Below are 16,668 nucleotides of genomic sequence, written 5' to 3'. Positions count from 1 at the left end.
ATCTAGAGGGGTGGGATAGGGAGAGTGGGAGGGAGACGCAAGAGGGAGGAGCTATGGGGATACACGTATATGTACAGCTGATTCACTTTGTTATGAAGCAGAAACTAACACACCATTGTAAAGCAATTATACCCCAATAAAGATGTTTTCAAAAAATGTAAGTATTACTAACTTCTCAGATTGCTGTGAAAATGACATTTATTAAATTGCATAACTTTTAGAATAGTGCATGGCAAAGAGTGCTCATGAAAGATAGTGATTGCTATTTATGTCCCCAGTGCTAAGTAGAATGGGTTTAAGATTTACCTATGCTTAAGAAGTAACTGATATGCACTAGTGATAACTTGAAGGCAACTCAAAGGTGTTAATGGTAACTTGAAGGACACTTGTTCTTCTCTCTGAGCTGGTGCATGGATTGCCTTTTTTCCTGTCTTACCCAGATTTTCTATAAGGTGCCAGTTCCTCTATTTTCGAGACTATGCATTTCATTCTTCTCCCCCTGACAAAGCAGCAACTACTTATGTATACGGAATCCAGCAAATTGTTTGACAATACAATTCTGACACCTTTTGATTACTAGTAATGCCCTTACCCTTGCAGTCCAACTCCTTGGAGAGGGGAAAATTTATAGTAGAACTTCACCTCTCATTTGTTTTCCTTCTAATTATACTGGGGAATAGCATATACTCTTGGGGATTAGTCTTTATGTGTCTGCTAAGCTCAGCAATGACTAACAGCAATAGCTAGTTACTCAAATTTGTTTCAAGTAGGTAATGTAATAAATTGAAAGACAGACACAATGAGGCATCAGCATTAAATACACAGAGAGTGCAAAATATTCCCATAAGAAGCACCTTACCATGTCCTTCTCTGCCACTGCACAGCTCTCAAAACTGTCCAGTCTGATGCAGCACCACATTTAACCCTTACTTAGCTGGCTGTGGTTTGCTCTACTGTTCAATTATGGGAGAGTGGGAAGTGATGGTCTCAAGCACACTTCTGTTAAAATTTGTAAGAAATTATTATTACATTCAGAGAAACCCTATCCATTTTGTAACAGGGAAGAGCAAAATCTGACTCCATGTTGGATCCGTTTCTTTTATTTAACCTTTGCTTTTCACTGCTTTTGTTATTATAATCATACATAATGGCTTGCCTCAGGGCACCCTGCCCCTTTGCCTGAATGTTAAACTAAAGTGCCTTTGTTCAGCTCACAGGGTGACAATCTGACTCTGCCCACCTGTGAATGGCTGCAGAAAAGAGGAAATTAACACATCCCCTCCCCGATGCTGGCCAAGCCAGGAGATATTTTGCAAAACTAGGCCTTTTTACTTTACTTCCTCACCTCCTCCCCTTCTCTGTTCTATAAAAGAAACTGGCATCCAGACCCCAATAAGATGGTTTTTGCGGACACTAGTCTGACATCTTCTCAGTCTACTGGCTTTCTGAATAAAGTCACTATTCCTTGTCTCAACACCTCGTCTCCCAATTTATTGCCTTGTTGTGTAGCCAGCAGAGTGAGCTTGGACTCGATAACAATTCTGCATCAGAACTAAAGGTTCTTTTCCAATGTGGCATCCATAAAACACAGTCTGTACGGTGTGAGGGGAACTTGCACTGGATAAAGTATAGGCAGAATATCAATTTAATAAGAACAATTTAATTTAATAAGAACTCTTATACCTTTTTTTCCCCTCCCTAAGTGACCATTTTTTCAGAATGCAATACAGGACAATGCAACATAGTAGCTGTGCCACTTTTCACTTTGTTAGTCACGTGAGTGATTACTTCATTTAAGTTATGCTCTTAGGTATATTCCATCTCATCTCATGTATATTCCCTGACATTAACATCTCTATTTACCTTTCAAATCATCCCATTTGGCCCATCATTAAGTCTAACGAATGTGAGGACAAATGACACTGCAGGAAGCTCTCAACATCAATTGGGCACTTACCCCTCCCATGCTTAAGCTGAGCTGAATTGGTTGTAGACCGGATTTGCCCATAATGAGAGCCCAAGGGATTGAAAAGCCAGCAAAGGGCTTTCTCTTCCCACACGATGTAGGGCCCTAGTACCCCGGGGCTCACTAACGTTTACAGGCTGTGTGACTTTGCCAAGTTACTTAACAAATGTGGCAGAGTCAGGTTGGCCATTCACTGAACCCATATCCTCTTCCTCCTGTGCCTATAGCTAGACTACATTTCCCAGCCACCCTTGCAGTTACAGACCCTAATAGGATATGAACAAAAGTGATACATGCCACCTCCATTACTACCTCCTATAAAAACCTCTCATGTGCACCCCTCCATGCCTTTCTCCTACTGCCAGTGTGATACATGTGAGACTACAATCTTGCAACTCAGATGTTAGGGGTGGGAGAGCCATGAGGTAGAATGAGGCTGAGTTCTTGATCTTCTGCGGGAGGAGAGCCATCTGCTGATGACCAAGCTTGTCTGGGACTTTACGTTAGGAACAAAATAGATATATTATTGTATTTGTTTGTTACAGTATGTAGCGTTACCTTAACTAGTAAAACTTCTCTAAGCCCCAGCTTCCTCAGCTATAAAATGGGGATAGTCATTGTACCTTCTTCAAAGGGTTTTTGTGAGGACCAAGTGAACTAATGCATATGTGCTCAACATACATGAAGGGTGAGGATGTTGACTGAATTAACCACTATGTGTCTCATATTTCTCATGTGTAAAAACAGGTACAGTAAAACCCACCACTCATGGTTCTGTAAGAGTTAGAAATCACACACACATACGTAGGCATGCACACATAATAAGGCATGGAACTTGACACCTATTTGTCACTCATTAAGTAAATGCTTTTATTGTTAACTCTATAGAAATATAAACACTTACAATTTAGGAATCTTTCTACAATAAACTTTCAATGGTTATAGTTTGATATAGTGTAAACAAGTGTCCTGGATATGAATTTAGTGATGAAGTGACACTGAAGTAACTTTGATCCTCACGAACCCATGGCTACATCATGTAAAAAATCATTTTGTATTTAATTGGAAAGACAAAGCAGGGAGAGCTCTTCCAGAAATCAGGACGATTGGCTTTTAAATCAGAGAAAATTAATTAAAATTTTAAATTAGAGAAACTTCTGAAGTGTGAAAACAGCTATCCTCATTAGAACATTCTGGAAAATGTAAAAGGTTCTCTATCCTCTGATCTGTAGGATTTATGTTATCAGAGAACAAGCATTAAACAGATGGGGAGACGTATTTATGGTGTCCCCCTTTGCAACTTACAAAATGATGATGATAAAACCAATTAAGTTATGACTTTGATGCTTTTTATAAAGCTAGAGAGGCTGAAAAGGATGGAAAAAGTTGCTTCCCTCAACAAGGCTGGGAGGGAGGAGGAGGAGTTCGATCATTTGGGGTCTGAATAGGTATGAGTAATGGAAAAAATGTGATGTCACAAATTTTCTATCAATAAAAACACACACATAAAACAAAAAAAGCCAAGTACTTTTGAGTCTCAATGAACAATTCTAGTGCTTACCTCATAACAATGTACAGATCCAACAAAAACTTTTCCAATATCCAGCAACTCAAAGTTGAAGTGAATCTTTGGTCCCATTCCTTCCCCTTTGATTCGGAGGGGCAAACGGATCTCTCGGCCTGTAAAAATAATTCAGACTTTATTACCCTCAGTGACGCTTTATTACCCCAGATTACCCACAACCTCTTATTAATGTAAGCAGTCAAGATTATTGCAACAACTCCCTACAATGGACTGAGGGAGTGTAATTTAACCAATGCTGAAGATTTAGCTTATCTTTAAGAAACAAGAATACTGGTTAGTTTCTTAACTTTAGGGGAAAGCTTATATTGCAATCTAGGCTGACATTTTAGCAGAAAAAAACAATTTAAAAAATTTAACCCAATCTTAACTGTATCCTTAAGTTTTTTATAAAGGAAAATAATTTCTCTAAATCAGAGAAGAATGACCATAAGATGAGCGCCGCCACGGGGCTCCAAGAGACCTTGTTCACGCTGATCTTTCCTAGATTTAGGAAGAGCCAGGGCATTAAGGGATCTGAGTCTAGGAGTCTTACCTGACCCTCACTTTGCAGCTTCTTTCATACAGAGGAAATGGAATCCACTAAACAGTATCCTTTACTACACAGCCACAATGCACCCAGGGTCAATACAGAGCACAAGCCTCTAAAGTACTGACTGCTTTTCTTTGCCTTTTAAAATGGGGTATGTATCTGCATCTGATAATATGTGATTATTATAAAAATATTAAAGGGAAAGTAGAAATTTTATCATAATTCCACCACCCAAAGATAACTATTGTTAGCATTTTGGTGCCAATTCTTCCACATTTAATCAGATTTAAGAATTGTTAATGTAAATGAGAGCATATGCTATAAATTATTTTTAGCCTGCTTTTTTTCACTTAACAATACATCTGGAACATTTTTACATATCATCACCTAAAGATGTAGTAAATATTTTTAACCAGTCCTTCTTATTGGATATTTAAGTGGCTTCCAAATTTTCATTACAACAAATTACAATGTAATTAATATCCTTTAATACATTTATGATCAATTTTCCTATGTTTTCTTTAAGCACTTTGAAGATACCATTCTATTATTTCTTGTCTTCCACCATTTCTGTTGAGAACTCAGTTTACAGTCTTATTGCTCATTTGAGATAATACGTCTTTTCCTCTGACTGCGTTAAGATTTTCCTTTTGTCTTTGTTTTTCAGCAGTTTTACTATAATGTTCCCAAGTGTGGTTTGCATTTATCCTTCTTGGGGTTTATTGCACTTTTTGAATCTGTGGATAAATGTATTTCACCCAATTTGGAAATTTTTTTTTCTCATTATCTCTTCAAATATTGCTTATGCTCAATTTTCCCATTTCTTTATATATATATATGTGTGTGTGTATATATATACACACACACGTATATATGAGCTTTTTACCACATTCCACTCAGTTCTTATGTTCTTTTCTGCATTTTGTCCCTATATGCTTTAGTGTAGCTATTTTCTTTGATTTATCTAATTTCCAGTTTACAAAATCTACCTCTAGGTATACCTAACAGGCTATTAAATTCATCTACTGAGTTCTTAATTTGTCATCATAACTTTTCCATGCTAGACTTCCTATTGGATTTTTTTGTAGTTTCCAGGTCTCTGCTCAATATTATCTTTAGTAAGAACATTAAAAAAAATCTGTGTCTAGAAATTCTATTACCTGGCTCTCTATGGGTTTGCTCCTATTGTTTATCTTGGTGTTCTATCAGACTGTGTTACCTCCTCATATACTTGGTTATTTCTGATTGAGTGCTGATCAGTGTATATAAAAAACTGTAGATTTAATTTGAAACACTAAGATGTTATCTTCTTCCAGGTTCTGGCTGGTGACTAGGGGATATTAGCGATCCCAGATAACCGAATCTAACCATTGGCAGTAAGATTCTGTGACGGAATTAAGCCCTGCAGCAAATCATTGGAGTGACTGTTTTCTCAATTCTCCCAAGAAGGGTGTGTAGCTAGTACTATCCTACATATAGAAGAGAAGTTAATTCCTCATATATAAGACATACCTTAGAACATTAGGGATTAAATACTCTTGGAACCCCAGCGGAGAACTGTCTTAATCAAATCTATGCTTGAAAAATGATCCAAAGCTGAGCTCTAGTTCTTATAAGGACTTATTTCTAGTCCCCACTTTACTGGGTCCCACCCTCAAGCATGGGGGATTTCTAGGGCCCTTTCTCCTTGCACATCCCATTAACTCCTATGTTTTCTTCCCTAACTCTGCTTAATTTTTCAGTCTCTGCAGTATCTCCCAAAAAGTCAGTGTCACTAAGGATAAAGAGGCCCCCAAATCTGATTGTTTTGGTTTCTTTCTTCTCCTGGATCTTGGTCCCCAAATCCTTCACTGTCCTGGCAGCTCTCTTTTGCTTTCTAACAAGTTTGAAAAATATATTTTGACTCGTTCTTTTATTCTTTTAGTTGCTCTGAGAGTGTGTGTGTGTGTGTATGCGAGAGAGAGAGAAAAAGAGAGAGAGAAAAAGGGAGTTAAATTACCCAGCCCACCACTATAGGAAGTAGAATGCCAGAACAAAAGGATACACATTTGACAGTCTGACAGCTATGGCCATATTGTCTTCTAGAATGGTTGTACTAATTTACACAAAAACATCAACAGTATTAATGGTTTCTGTCTTTCCATGTTCTCCCTCAAAAATCAACACTCGAAAATATTTGATAATTTAATAGGTTTTCCTTAAATTTGCACCACTGAAATTTCAAGTTATTTAGGGAAAAATTATGTATTTGCTCTGTGTGTAACATTTTGAACATTCAAAATTATTTTGATGCTCTGTTAGATGCAATTTTCAGTATTAGAGCAAATACACTTTGAACAACCAAGTGATATTATTGGTTGTTATTAATAATATTAATTTATTATCATCATAATAATGCCTTGTGACATTTTATGTTCCACTGTCTTCTATTGCTATTTAGCGTCTGTATCTTTAACGCTTCCTCTCCATGACTGTCCTTTTAAAGACAAGAATACTTGTCTCTGGGTCCCCTCTAGTGCTTGGCAACACAATGGTCATTAGGCAAGTATTGCTTTGATTACAAGAAACAAGAGCAATCTTAGCAATATTTGGAACAGCTCATTTATTCAAAGGGTTCTCCCAATCCATGTGATCCCTGGAGAAGAAGTTCCTCTAAAGTTCCTCTAAAGATCAGTGTTCGTTTGACAACACTCTAGAGCATCAGTAAAATTCTCAGAGAGCCCAAACCTTATCACCCTACTCCATTATTTTAGAGTTTTAATCTTCAAACCTGTTTTGAAGGCAATGATTTGTACTCCTTGGTCAAGAGAAAAGTATTTTGACAGAGATCCAACTTTCAGAATGGCAAAGGAAGAGAACTGCAAATACATTGTGGAATAAACTGCAAGACTATTTATAACTGTCAGGCTTAAAGCTTTCCCAATCTGTTATCTTGACTGCCTTCCTTAATAAAAAAGAAAAAAGGAGATGTGTTGTACAAAAGCAGTGAGCCAATGTTTCTTTGGGAATTATTAATTACTTCAAGGGAGACTTTCTTATTTGTAGCTAGCCATTTCCCTAACCCAGGACAGAATAGGAGTAAAGTAATACCCAGGCTTGCGTTTGTAAGAGTTAGTCTAAATTTTAGTGTTACATTACAAGTGCTATGTTTCCACAAGATTTTTGAAGCAGGGATTTTGGCAAAAGGCAGCAAGATGGACAAGCTTGAAAGAACTATTAAGCTCTAAGGTCAGATTCCTTATTAGAAGAGCAAAATATTAAAATGTTCTTAAAATAGGGAAGCTTCTCATCTATGATTACAGTGTCCTGGTTTCACACATGAGAAGCAGGGAGATGTACTACAGAACCCCTTTCACAGCCCTAAAATCTGTGAATGCAATAGATTATATTGCATTAAATACCAGAAAATGTAACCATGGGCTTTCAAAAACTTGCCATCTAAGATATATATATTAGATGTTCAATATGATACTTGAGCTCCATTCCTGTGCAGTAAGACAAGAAAAAGGGGGGGGGGGAGAATGTATAAATAGGAAGAACAAATGGTCATAATTCACAGATTTTATGACTACCTACCTGAAAAATCCTAAAGAACCTATAAATACTTTTTAAAATTAAAAAGATAAAGAATGATGGTTACCAAATCAAATACAAAAGTCAACTGCATTTCTATACACAGCAAGAGTCAAAAAATTAATTTTCAAGATATTAATTCTACAATAGCAACAAAAATATAAAGTACCTAGAAATAAATCTAACAAAATATACTTAAGACTTTCAAGGAACAAATTGCAAAACTTTACTGAAAGATATTAAGAAAGATCTAAATAAATGGAGAACTAGGTTATGTTCTTGAAATGGGAGACTCAATATTATAAAATTGTCAATTTTCCTGCAACTGATCTATATAATTTTAATGCTCTACTAAACAAAATGGCAGCAGGTAAAATTTGGAGGAATTTGATGGTTCATTATAAAATTTAAGTGTAAAATCAAAGGGCCAGTAACAACCAAGACGTTACTAAAGAAAATAAATTGAGGGGACTTGCCCTTTCATATATTAAAGTCAGTTGTAAATCTACTGTAATTAAGATAGTGTGGTATTGGGGCAGAAAGTGAAAAATGACTAAGGAAACAGAATACAGAACTCAGAATAAATGCACACATATGCAAATTTGACTTATGACAGAGCAGGTGTTGAAAATCAGTACGGAAAGGTGGACCACACAGTATAAAGAGCTAAGACAACTGGGCACCCACATAGGATCTGTGGTAGGCTGAATAATGGCCCCCAAAGATATCCACGTCCTAATTCCTGTAACCTATAAGTATTATTTCATATGGCAAAAAAGGTGAATATTATATGACAAAAGATGTGATTAAGTTAAGAATTTTTAGTTGGGGATATTATGCTGGATTATCTTGATTACCGTAGCTTAGAAGTTGTCTTGAAATCAGGTCATAGTAGTCTTCCAATTTTATTCTTCTATTCCAAAGTTGTTTGGGTTATTCTAAATTCTTTGCATTTCCATATGAATTTTAGAATGAGCTTGTCAATTTCTACCAAGAAAAAGCTGTTTGGATTTTTATTTGAATTGCATTGAATCTATAGGTGAATTTTGGGGGAAAATGACATCTTAATATTTAATTACCCACCTATTAACAAGGTACAGTTCTCCATTTATTTAGGTTTTTAATTTCTCTCAGCAGTGTTTTATAGTTTTCAGTGTACAGGTCTTCCACATCTTTTGCCAAATTAATCTCTAAGTAGTTCATATTTCTTAATGCTATTGTATTATAAGTAATATTGCTTTTTAAAAATTCAATTTCCATTGTTCATTGTCTAGAAACACAATTGATTTCTCTCTATATAAATCTTGTATCCTGCAACCTTGTTACACACTTAATTTTCAGTCCTTGTTAAAATATTCTTTAGCACTATCTCCACAGATTTTAATTCAAAAAACATAGATGAAACCCAAGAACCTACATTTTTAATGAGCAGCCAGAGTGACTCGATGCAGATTCTCTAAGGATATTACCTCAAGAAACATATGAACACTGTTAACTACATTAACTTCTGACAACAGGGCAGGGTAAGCTGACTAAGCACATCCTTCCGCTTCAAATACAAAAAAAATCATTAAAATTATGACAAATATATAGTTTTAATACTTATCCAAGCCCAAAAGAAAGAAAGGAAAACACCAGGTGCTAGAAATAAAAAGGGAACTCAGAGATTTTTAAAGTACATACAGCCTTATGGTCTAATGGCTTCAGTTTAAACACCCTCACAGAAATAGGGCATATGGCTTTGTTCCTATCTGGGAATGAGGAACTGAACTTAGATTCCTGCATAAATCTAGGACCTTGGAAAGGATGCCTCTTTCCAAAAAGGAAACTAGAAAAATTCTACCTATTGGTCTAAGGGAACAGTGATGAAGCTTGTCCTCTACCTTGCAATCTGAATAGGGGAAAAAGGCCCCTGTGAGAAATCAAAGTCCCATGTATAGGAATGGGATCCAAATTTATATTATATTATAGGTGAAAGAATCAGAAGCTGTGAAAATAAAAGTTGTAAAGTCCTGAAGAAATAAAAAATTGTTCTGAAGGAACACCTCCATGATCCAGTACCCATACTGTCTTAGTCTGTTTGGGTTGCTGTAATAAAATACCACAGACTGGGTGGCTTAAACAACAAACATTTATTTCTCACAGTTCTGGAGGCCGGGAAGTCCAAGATCAAGGTGCTGGCAGATTCAGTGTCTGGTGAGAGCCCTCTTCCTGCTTCACAGATGCTGTCTTCTCACTCACATGGAAGAACGGGCAATGGAGCTTTCCGGTGTCTCTTTTATAAAGGGCACTAACCACATTCATGAAGGCTCTGCCCTCTACCTAATCACCCCCAAAGTTCCCACCTCCAAATACCATCACATTGAGTATTATGTTTCAAAATATGAATTTTGGGGCAAGGGGGCAGGGACACAAACATTCATTCCATAGCACATGCTAAAGATGAGCTAAGAACACAAACATTTCAAGCCATCTAAAGAATCAATTCAATATGAGGAAAATCAGTGGTTACCAAAAACATGCAAATTAGTACCCCAAGAGTTTGAGATAATAGAAAAGTCTTAAATAAACTCTAACATAGCATTCTCAAAATCTTTAAAGAGGTAAATGAAGAAAGAGAAACCATTTGAAGGAGACAAAAATGAAAGTATTAAAACCAAATAGAACTTCTAAAACTGAAAAATCAAGTTGATGAAATAAAAACTGAATAGATAAATACACCAGAGTAGAAATAGCTGAAGAAAGAATTAGTCAACTAGAAGAAAGATCTTGGAAAAAAAAACCCAGAATGTATCATACAGAGACGAAGAGATCAAAAATATAAAGGAGAAGTTAAAAGACTCTGCAATTCCATGGGAAAGACATATATCTAAAAGAATTTACAGAAGGAGAAAATTGAGATAATGAGATGAAAACAACACTGAAGAGATAATTGCTGAGAATTTTCCAGAATTGATGAAAGGTTCTTAAATTAAAGAAGCATATCAAGTACCAAGTAGGATAAAGGCAAATCCATCTCAGTGAAACTGTAGAACACCAAAGCATAAAGTAATTCTTAATATCAATCTGATAGAAAGACAGATAACCTAAAGAAATTAAAATTAGACTGCAGTAGATTTCTCATCTCAACAATTCAGTCCATTGTTCATGCTATGAGGAAGCAAGCAGCCACATGGAGAGGCCACTGATAGGTTCCAGCAAACAGAACCTGGTGAGGTCCCTGCCAACAGCCAGGATCAAGTGCCAGATATATAGGTGGATGAGCTAAAAAATGAAATCAGCTTCTACCTTCAAGTGTGTCCAGCTGTCTTCATGTGGAGCAAAGAGAGCTGTCCTTGCTGAATCCTGAATCACAGATCTGTGTGCAAAATAAGTGATTGCTAGTTGTTTGAAGCCACTAAATTTAGGATGGTTTGTTATGCATCAAAAGATAAATAGAACAAAGTGACTTAAACAAATTAGGGTTTTTATTTTGCTCACATAGGACACTGGGAAATAAGGATTTGGGGGAGGGTAGGATTTAGGGGATTAGGACATGCTGCTGCTGCTGATGGTATGGTTGAAAAGAAAAATAAATATTGATTTGATGGCTACTTTCTCTTCATGTTCATAAACCATACATACAACTGTATTTACTATAGGTTTTAATGTTTTAATATATGGTGGAGCCAGTCCTCCCACATTATTCTTGTTGAATTTTCTAGGCAACCCTACTTCATTTATTTCTTCCATAAGAATTTTAGAATCAACCCAATTAAAAAAAACAACCTTACTGATATTACCATTGGGATCACATTGCATTTACAGGGAGAATTGACCTATTTATAATGTTGATTTTCCTGACCAAAAACATGGGCGTTTCTACTTGTTCAAGTTTTCCTAAATTGGGGTATGTATAAAAGACACTGGTATATTATTCCCTATAATTTTCTTTATGTTTGAAATACTAGATAACTGAAAATGTAATTTAAAGTAAATGTAATCTAAAGTAGTTGATCAAGAAAATAATTTCTCATTCATAGGACTAAGATACTTTATATTATTATCAGGTTGCAATCTGATGAGTTTTGAGAAAGACAGCTTAGAAATATGTAGAGTATTACTCACTTATTACTCTGAAAATCCAAAAATGTTTTTAATGATTGGGGTGATTTAGCTTTTCCTTTCCTAAATCTCCATTCTTTAGTTTAATTAGGATTAAACTCAAAAGCCTCAAATTGTGCTAAAAACTCAGATGTTTCTCTTATGGTGCACAGAATGAAAATGGAGAATAAGGTTCATCTTAATTGGGTCTTTAAAGGAAGCGGGTATGTCTGGAGTCATTTCCAACATGCTACTTTTCTGCATTTGACTCTGAAGCACCCATTAACGAGGTTATCTGGCAATATGTTTCACAATTAAAATCAGAAAGTGTTACTTCCTTTGAAGTTCCCATGTGGTGATCCAAACCAAATATGTGTAGTTTCCCTTTGAGTTTTTTTTTTTTTAAGGCAATCTTCATGATTAAATTAGGTATTTACACATTCCATTGGAAAGTCAAGATACATGAAAGATCAGTTTTGAGACCTAGATCAAACTATCAGCAAGTCTTTATAAATATCTAACATACAGGTTTAACTACTTCTAAGAAAATATGAAAATTTTAAATGAAGAAAAAAAATTCAGTTTCAGATTAACTGAAAAGATTTTAATGATGTTGTATTTGCCATATTCATGTCTGAGCAGATCACTCCCCTGCTTAGAGCCCTTCAGTGATTCCTTACTCACTCTGGATGAAGTCCGAGGTTCTTAGTCGGGCAGTCACCGGCAGCCCTCCAAGAACTGGTTCCCACCTACTACACCAGCCTCCAGCTTCATTTCCGCCTGTCCCCTCCCAAGTTTCTCTGTCTCTCTCTGTTTCACACCCCAGGAACTTGCAGTTCTTTGTCATTTCATGCTCATGGTATATTTTTACATAGTGTTTCTCTATGTGTTTTCACAAGTGTTTCCCTGCTTCTTGTGCCCAGCCCCTCCTTTTTTTCACTTGACTAACATATATTTCAAGACTGAGCCGTGTGTCCTGTATTCTTTTCAACTATTATCATTCATTCACTGTATGGCATTACATAACTGTTGATTTATGTGTCAGTTTCCCCCCACTCAATTCCATGCCTTTCTGAGGGCAGGAACTGTGTTTCCGTGCATCTCTGTACTCATGGTGCCTAGATATAAAAGCTTTCAAAAGAAGAAAAGGCTGCAGTTGGAGATGTGGGTTAAATTTCATGCATCCCGAGCGGCCTCCCCAAAACCAATGACACTGGCCTTCCCTGCTACTTCCTATCTCTGAACATACATTCACACAATGGAACACTATACAACAATGAAAATGAAATGCAACTAGAGCTACAAGCAACAATGTGGATGAGACATGCATACTGATTCCAATTATGTACATTCCAAAGGCAGGAAGTACTAAATTGTAATGTTTAGTTATACACACATGGGAGTATAAACTATAAATGAAAGTAAGGAAATAATAATCATGAAGGACAGAATGGTGATTATCTCAGGGAGAGGTTGGGGTGAAGGGAGTGTGATTGGGAAGGAATACACAGGGGGGCTTATTGAGGCTGGAAATATTCTATTATTGATCTTGGTGGCAATTACATAATGTCTGCCTATAATTATTTGTTATACTGTACATGTGTGTGTATTAGTTCCCTATTGCTGCTGGAACAAATTACCACAAATGTAGTGGCTTAACATACAAACTTACTATCTTAAAAGTTCTAGAGGTCCAAATCCAAAATGGGTCTCACTGGGCTAAAATCAAGGTGTTGGCAGGGCTGCGTTCCTTTCTGGATGGACTAGGAGAAAATCCATTTTCTTGCCTTTTCCTTTCCTAAAGGCTGCTTGAATTCTTTGGCCGTCTATCTTCAAAGCCAGAAATGGCTGGTAGAGTCTTTCTCATAGGGCATCATTCCAACACTGAGACTGATCCTTCTGCCTCCCTCTTGAACATTTAAGGACTCTTGTGCTTATTACTGAGCCACCCAGGACATTTTCCCTATCTTAAGGTAAGCTCATTAGTAACCTAAATTCCATTTTCTGCCCTAATTCCCCTTTGCTATGCAATGTAACATATCCACAGTAACATATCCACAGATGCTGGGGACATGGCCATCTTGGGGAGGCCATTACTCTGCCTACCACAGCACACGTTATGTACATTTCTGAATCTGTGTTCTATTTCTCAGTGACAAAAGGTGAGAAGTCAAATTGTGGTATGTAAATACAAAGAATTCCTATACAACCATGAAAAAGAATGGCCCCTTTTTATTTATCGTTATGGAATAATTTCTAAGAAATATTTAAAAAGCAGTATTAGAACTACTGTGTAAAGTATGCTGTCATTTATGTAAAAAGGTATGAGGAAAAGCATATCTATATGTATTTGCTTTTATATGCTCAAAGCATACAGGAAAACAAAAGCAAAGCAAAACAAAACGAGGGAAGGAGCTTTTCTATTTGCCTAAGAAGTATTTCTTAGTGGCCTAAAACCAGGAGGTTTTACCAACCTTTGAAGATAATAGTAAGGAATCAGCACCAGCCCTTGAAAAGACACATAGAATTGCACAGAATTTACAGGGAAGACAATATGGAATTACTATGTAAACAAAACCTTTCCCTGGCAATTGTATCTTTTAATAAACCACTAACAAAATAAAGAAGAATGTCATGGAGATGGAAAATTACACCGTTCAGTTTACCCAGGATGTGAATTCTGTGGCAGAATTCAGAATTGCAAAGGAAACAATAGATAAATGCCATTAGTTATGTAATGTTTGGGAACCTCCTGGAGAGCAGCCAGCACCCTGGAATACGGCCAAATACAACATCCCAGGGAAGCCATTGTTGGGAGGGAGGTCCCAGCACCTGTGATGTGGGGGCCACTGGACCATTTCCAGCCTATGTCTGAACACTGATATACCAACATTTCCTCCAGATCCATTAAGAAATCCGGGGTAGGGGCTTCCCTGGTGGCGCAGTGGTTAAGAATCCGCCTGCCAGTGCAGGGGACACAGGTTTGAGCCCTGGTCCAGGAAAATCCCACATGCCATGGAGCAACTAAGCCCATGCGCCACAACTACTGAGGCTGCGCTCTAGAGCCTGCGAGCTACAACTACTGAGCCCATGTACCACAACTACTGAAGCCCGCACGCCTAGAGCCCGTGCTCCGCAACAAGAGAAGCCACCGCAATGAGAAGCCTGCACACGGCAACGAAGAGTAGCCCCCGCTCACCTCAACTAGAGAAAGCCCGCGTGCAGCAACGAAGACCCAACACAGCCAAAAATAAATATAAATAAAATAAATAAATTTATTAAAAAAAAGAAGTCCGGGGTAGATGATGCTGGTCTGAAGTGTGAAAACAGACCTGTCAATCCAGAAACTCCTAGTCCATTCTTCATTCATTCTAGGGCCATCTTGAGAATCTAGCATCCATGGGCAAGGGAGAGAGCAGATCAAACTAGGATTCATTCACTCATTCATTCATTTTTTTCATTTATTTGCTCATTCATTTAATCAGTATTTATTGAATGGCTTTATCTTCCTAGTGCTAACAGTTCAAGACATAGAGTATGATTTCAACATATAAATTTTTAAAACAGGTAAAACTACACTATTTTGCTTAGGGATAAATACATAGGTGGTAAAATTATATATGAAAACAAGAAAATGACTATCATAAAAGTCAAGGTGATGGTTACATCCCAGGAAGGTGCAGGAAATATCATCAGGAAGGGATACACACCTGGGGTGGGTGGAGGGTGGCAGAGTCTTGGGTTAGGCAGCCCCCTGTAGACTGCTTGACCCCTTTACACAAAGAGAAAAGTAACTGCATAGATATGGACTGAAAACAGTCCATAGATATGGCATGAAAACAAGATATTACAGAATAGTGGAATTTTTGCACTTGGGGATACTAATGACTGTGTACTCTTATTACTCTCCCTCCAAGTTTAAAATCACCACGGTCATATTCCTGGGAGACCTACACATTAAACAGCAGAAGTAAGTAGCACTAGCTACCCTGAAAATTAAACCCATTTTCTTATTCTTATATACAAACAGATAACCACAGACCAGAAGACATTGGAAGTAACCCTATGAATGCACACCTGCTACCCTGGATTTTTCTGACTAATAAATGTCAGTATTTCTCTGGGCATCCTTATTAAATAGCTTTAAATGGCATTTAATATTATTTATTATTCATGTTTGAGGATTAAAATCTTGTTGTTTGACAACAGATAATCAATCCTGTAGGTCTAACTTTGGAATGTTAAGATTTCCGGAAGAATAAAATGAAAAGAAAAAAAAAAAAGGAGGAAAGTATGTAAAAAAAAAAATTTCCCAGAGCTGGAAGTGACACGTGAGTAACCAGACTCAAATGGCCCATAGAAAGCTGAAGAAAACGAACTAGAAAAACTCACTCTTGGACACAGCTTCATGACATTTCAGACCCCAAGTACAAAAAAAGGAAAAAAACAAAAACAAAAACCCTAGAAAATATGAGAGAGAAATACCAGGCCACCAATAAAGGAAGGAGAATTGTGTGGCCTTCAAACTTCTGGATTTTTACAATAAAGTTGGCACTATGGCTTCGAAGTTCTGAGGAGAAATTATTTTGAACCTAGAATTCTACAGTCAGCTAAACTCTCAAGTTGGTATGGAGGCAGAATAAGACATTTTCTTGCATGCAAGGATCAAAGTTTCCCACCTAGATATCCTTTTTCTGAGGAAGTTACTTGAGCAAAGTAAGAGTCAAAAGATATAATGGAACACATATGGAAATTAAAGAAAAATTCCTGGATAAAAACTGTGCAGGAGGTAACTGATCTAAATTAGAATAAAAAGCTGGTGGGCTCAGAGGAAATGTCTTCAAGGAGAAGAAGAGCATGAATTCTGAAATTAGATAGGAATAAAGAAATGAGGAATTAGAAACCACAGGGGGAAAAAATACCAAAAGCTGT

The 16,668-nt window shown here is 36.9% G+C and overlaps 1 protein-coding gene and 1 long non-coding RNA gene across 3 annotated transcripts in view; one reads left to right on the top strand and one right to left on the bottom strand.

The window, feature by feature from the left end:
• The window catches only part of LOC309649354, a 460,714-nt gene that overhangs the window by 173,643 nt on the left and 270,403 nt on the right, over window positions 1-16,668 (top strand). The gene's annotated exons all lie outside the window — the stretch shown is intronic.
• Window positions 1-16,668, bottom strand: part of HYDIN (HYDIN axonemal central pair apparatus protein) — a 443,025-nt gene that overhangs the window by 255,277 nt on the left and 171,080 nt on the right. For both annotated transcript variants that reach the window (XM_082438963.1, XM_082438964.1), the window contains exon 12: window positions 3,528-3,646. In XM_082438963.1, coding sequence (XP_082295089.1) covers window positions 3,528-3,646 — 119 coding nt within the window. The remainder of the gene's footprint in view (window positions 1-3,527; window positions 3,647-16,668) is intronic.

Source organism: Balaenoptera physalus (assembly GCF_965194825.1).
Source record: "Balaenoptera physalus genome assembly, chromosome: 19".
NCBI lineage: Eukaryota > Metazoa > Chordata > Mammalia > Artiodactyla > Balaenopteridae > Balaenoptera > Balaenoptera physalus.
The sequence above is the reverse complement of the archived record's forward strand: the minus strand, read 5'-3'. Positions and strand labels throughout refer to the sequence as shown.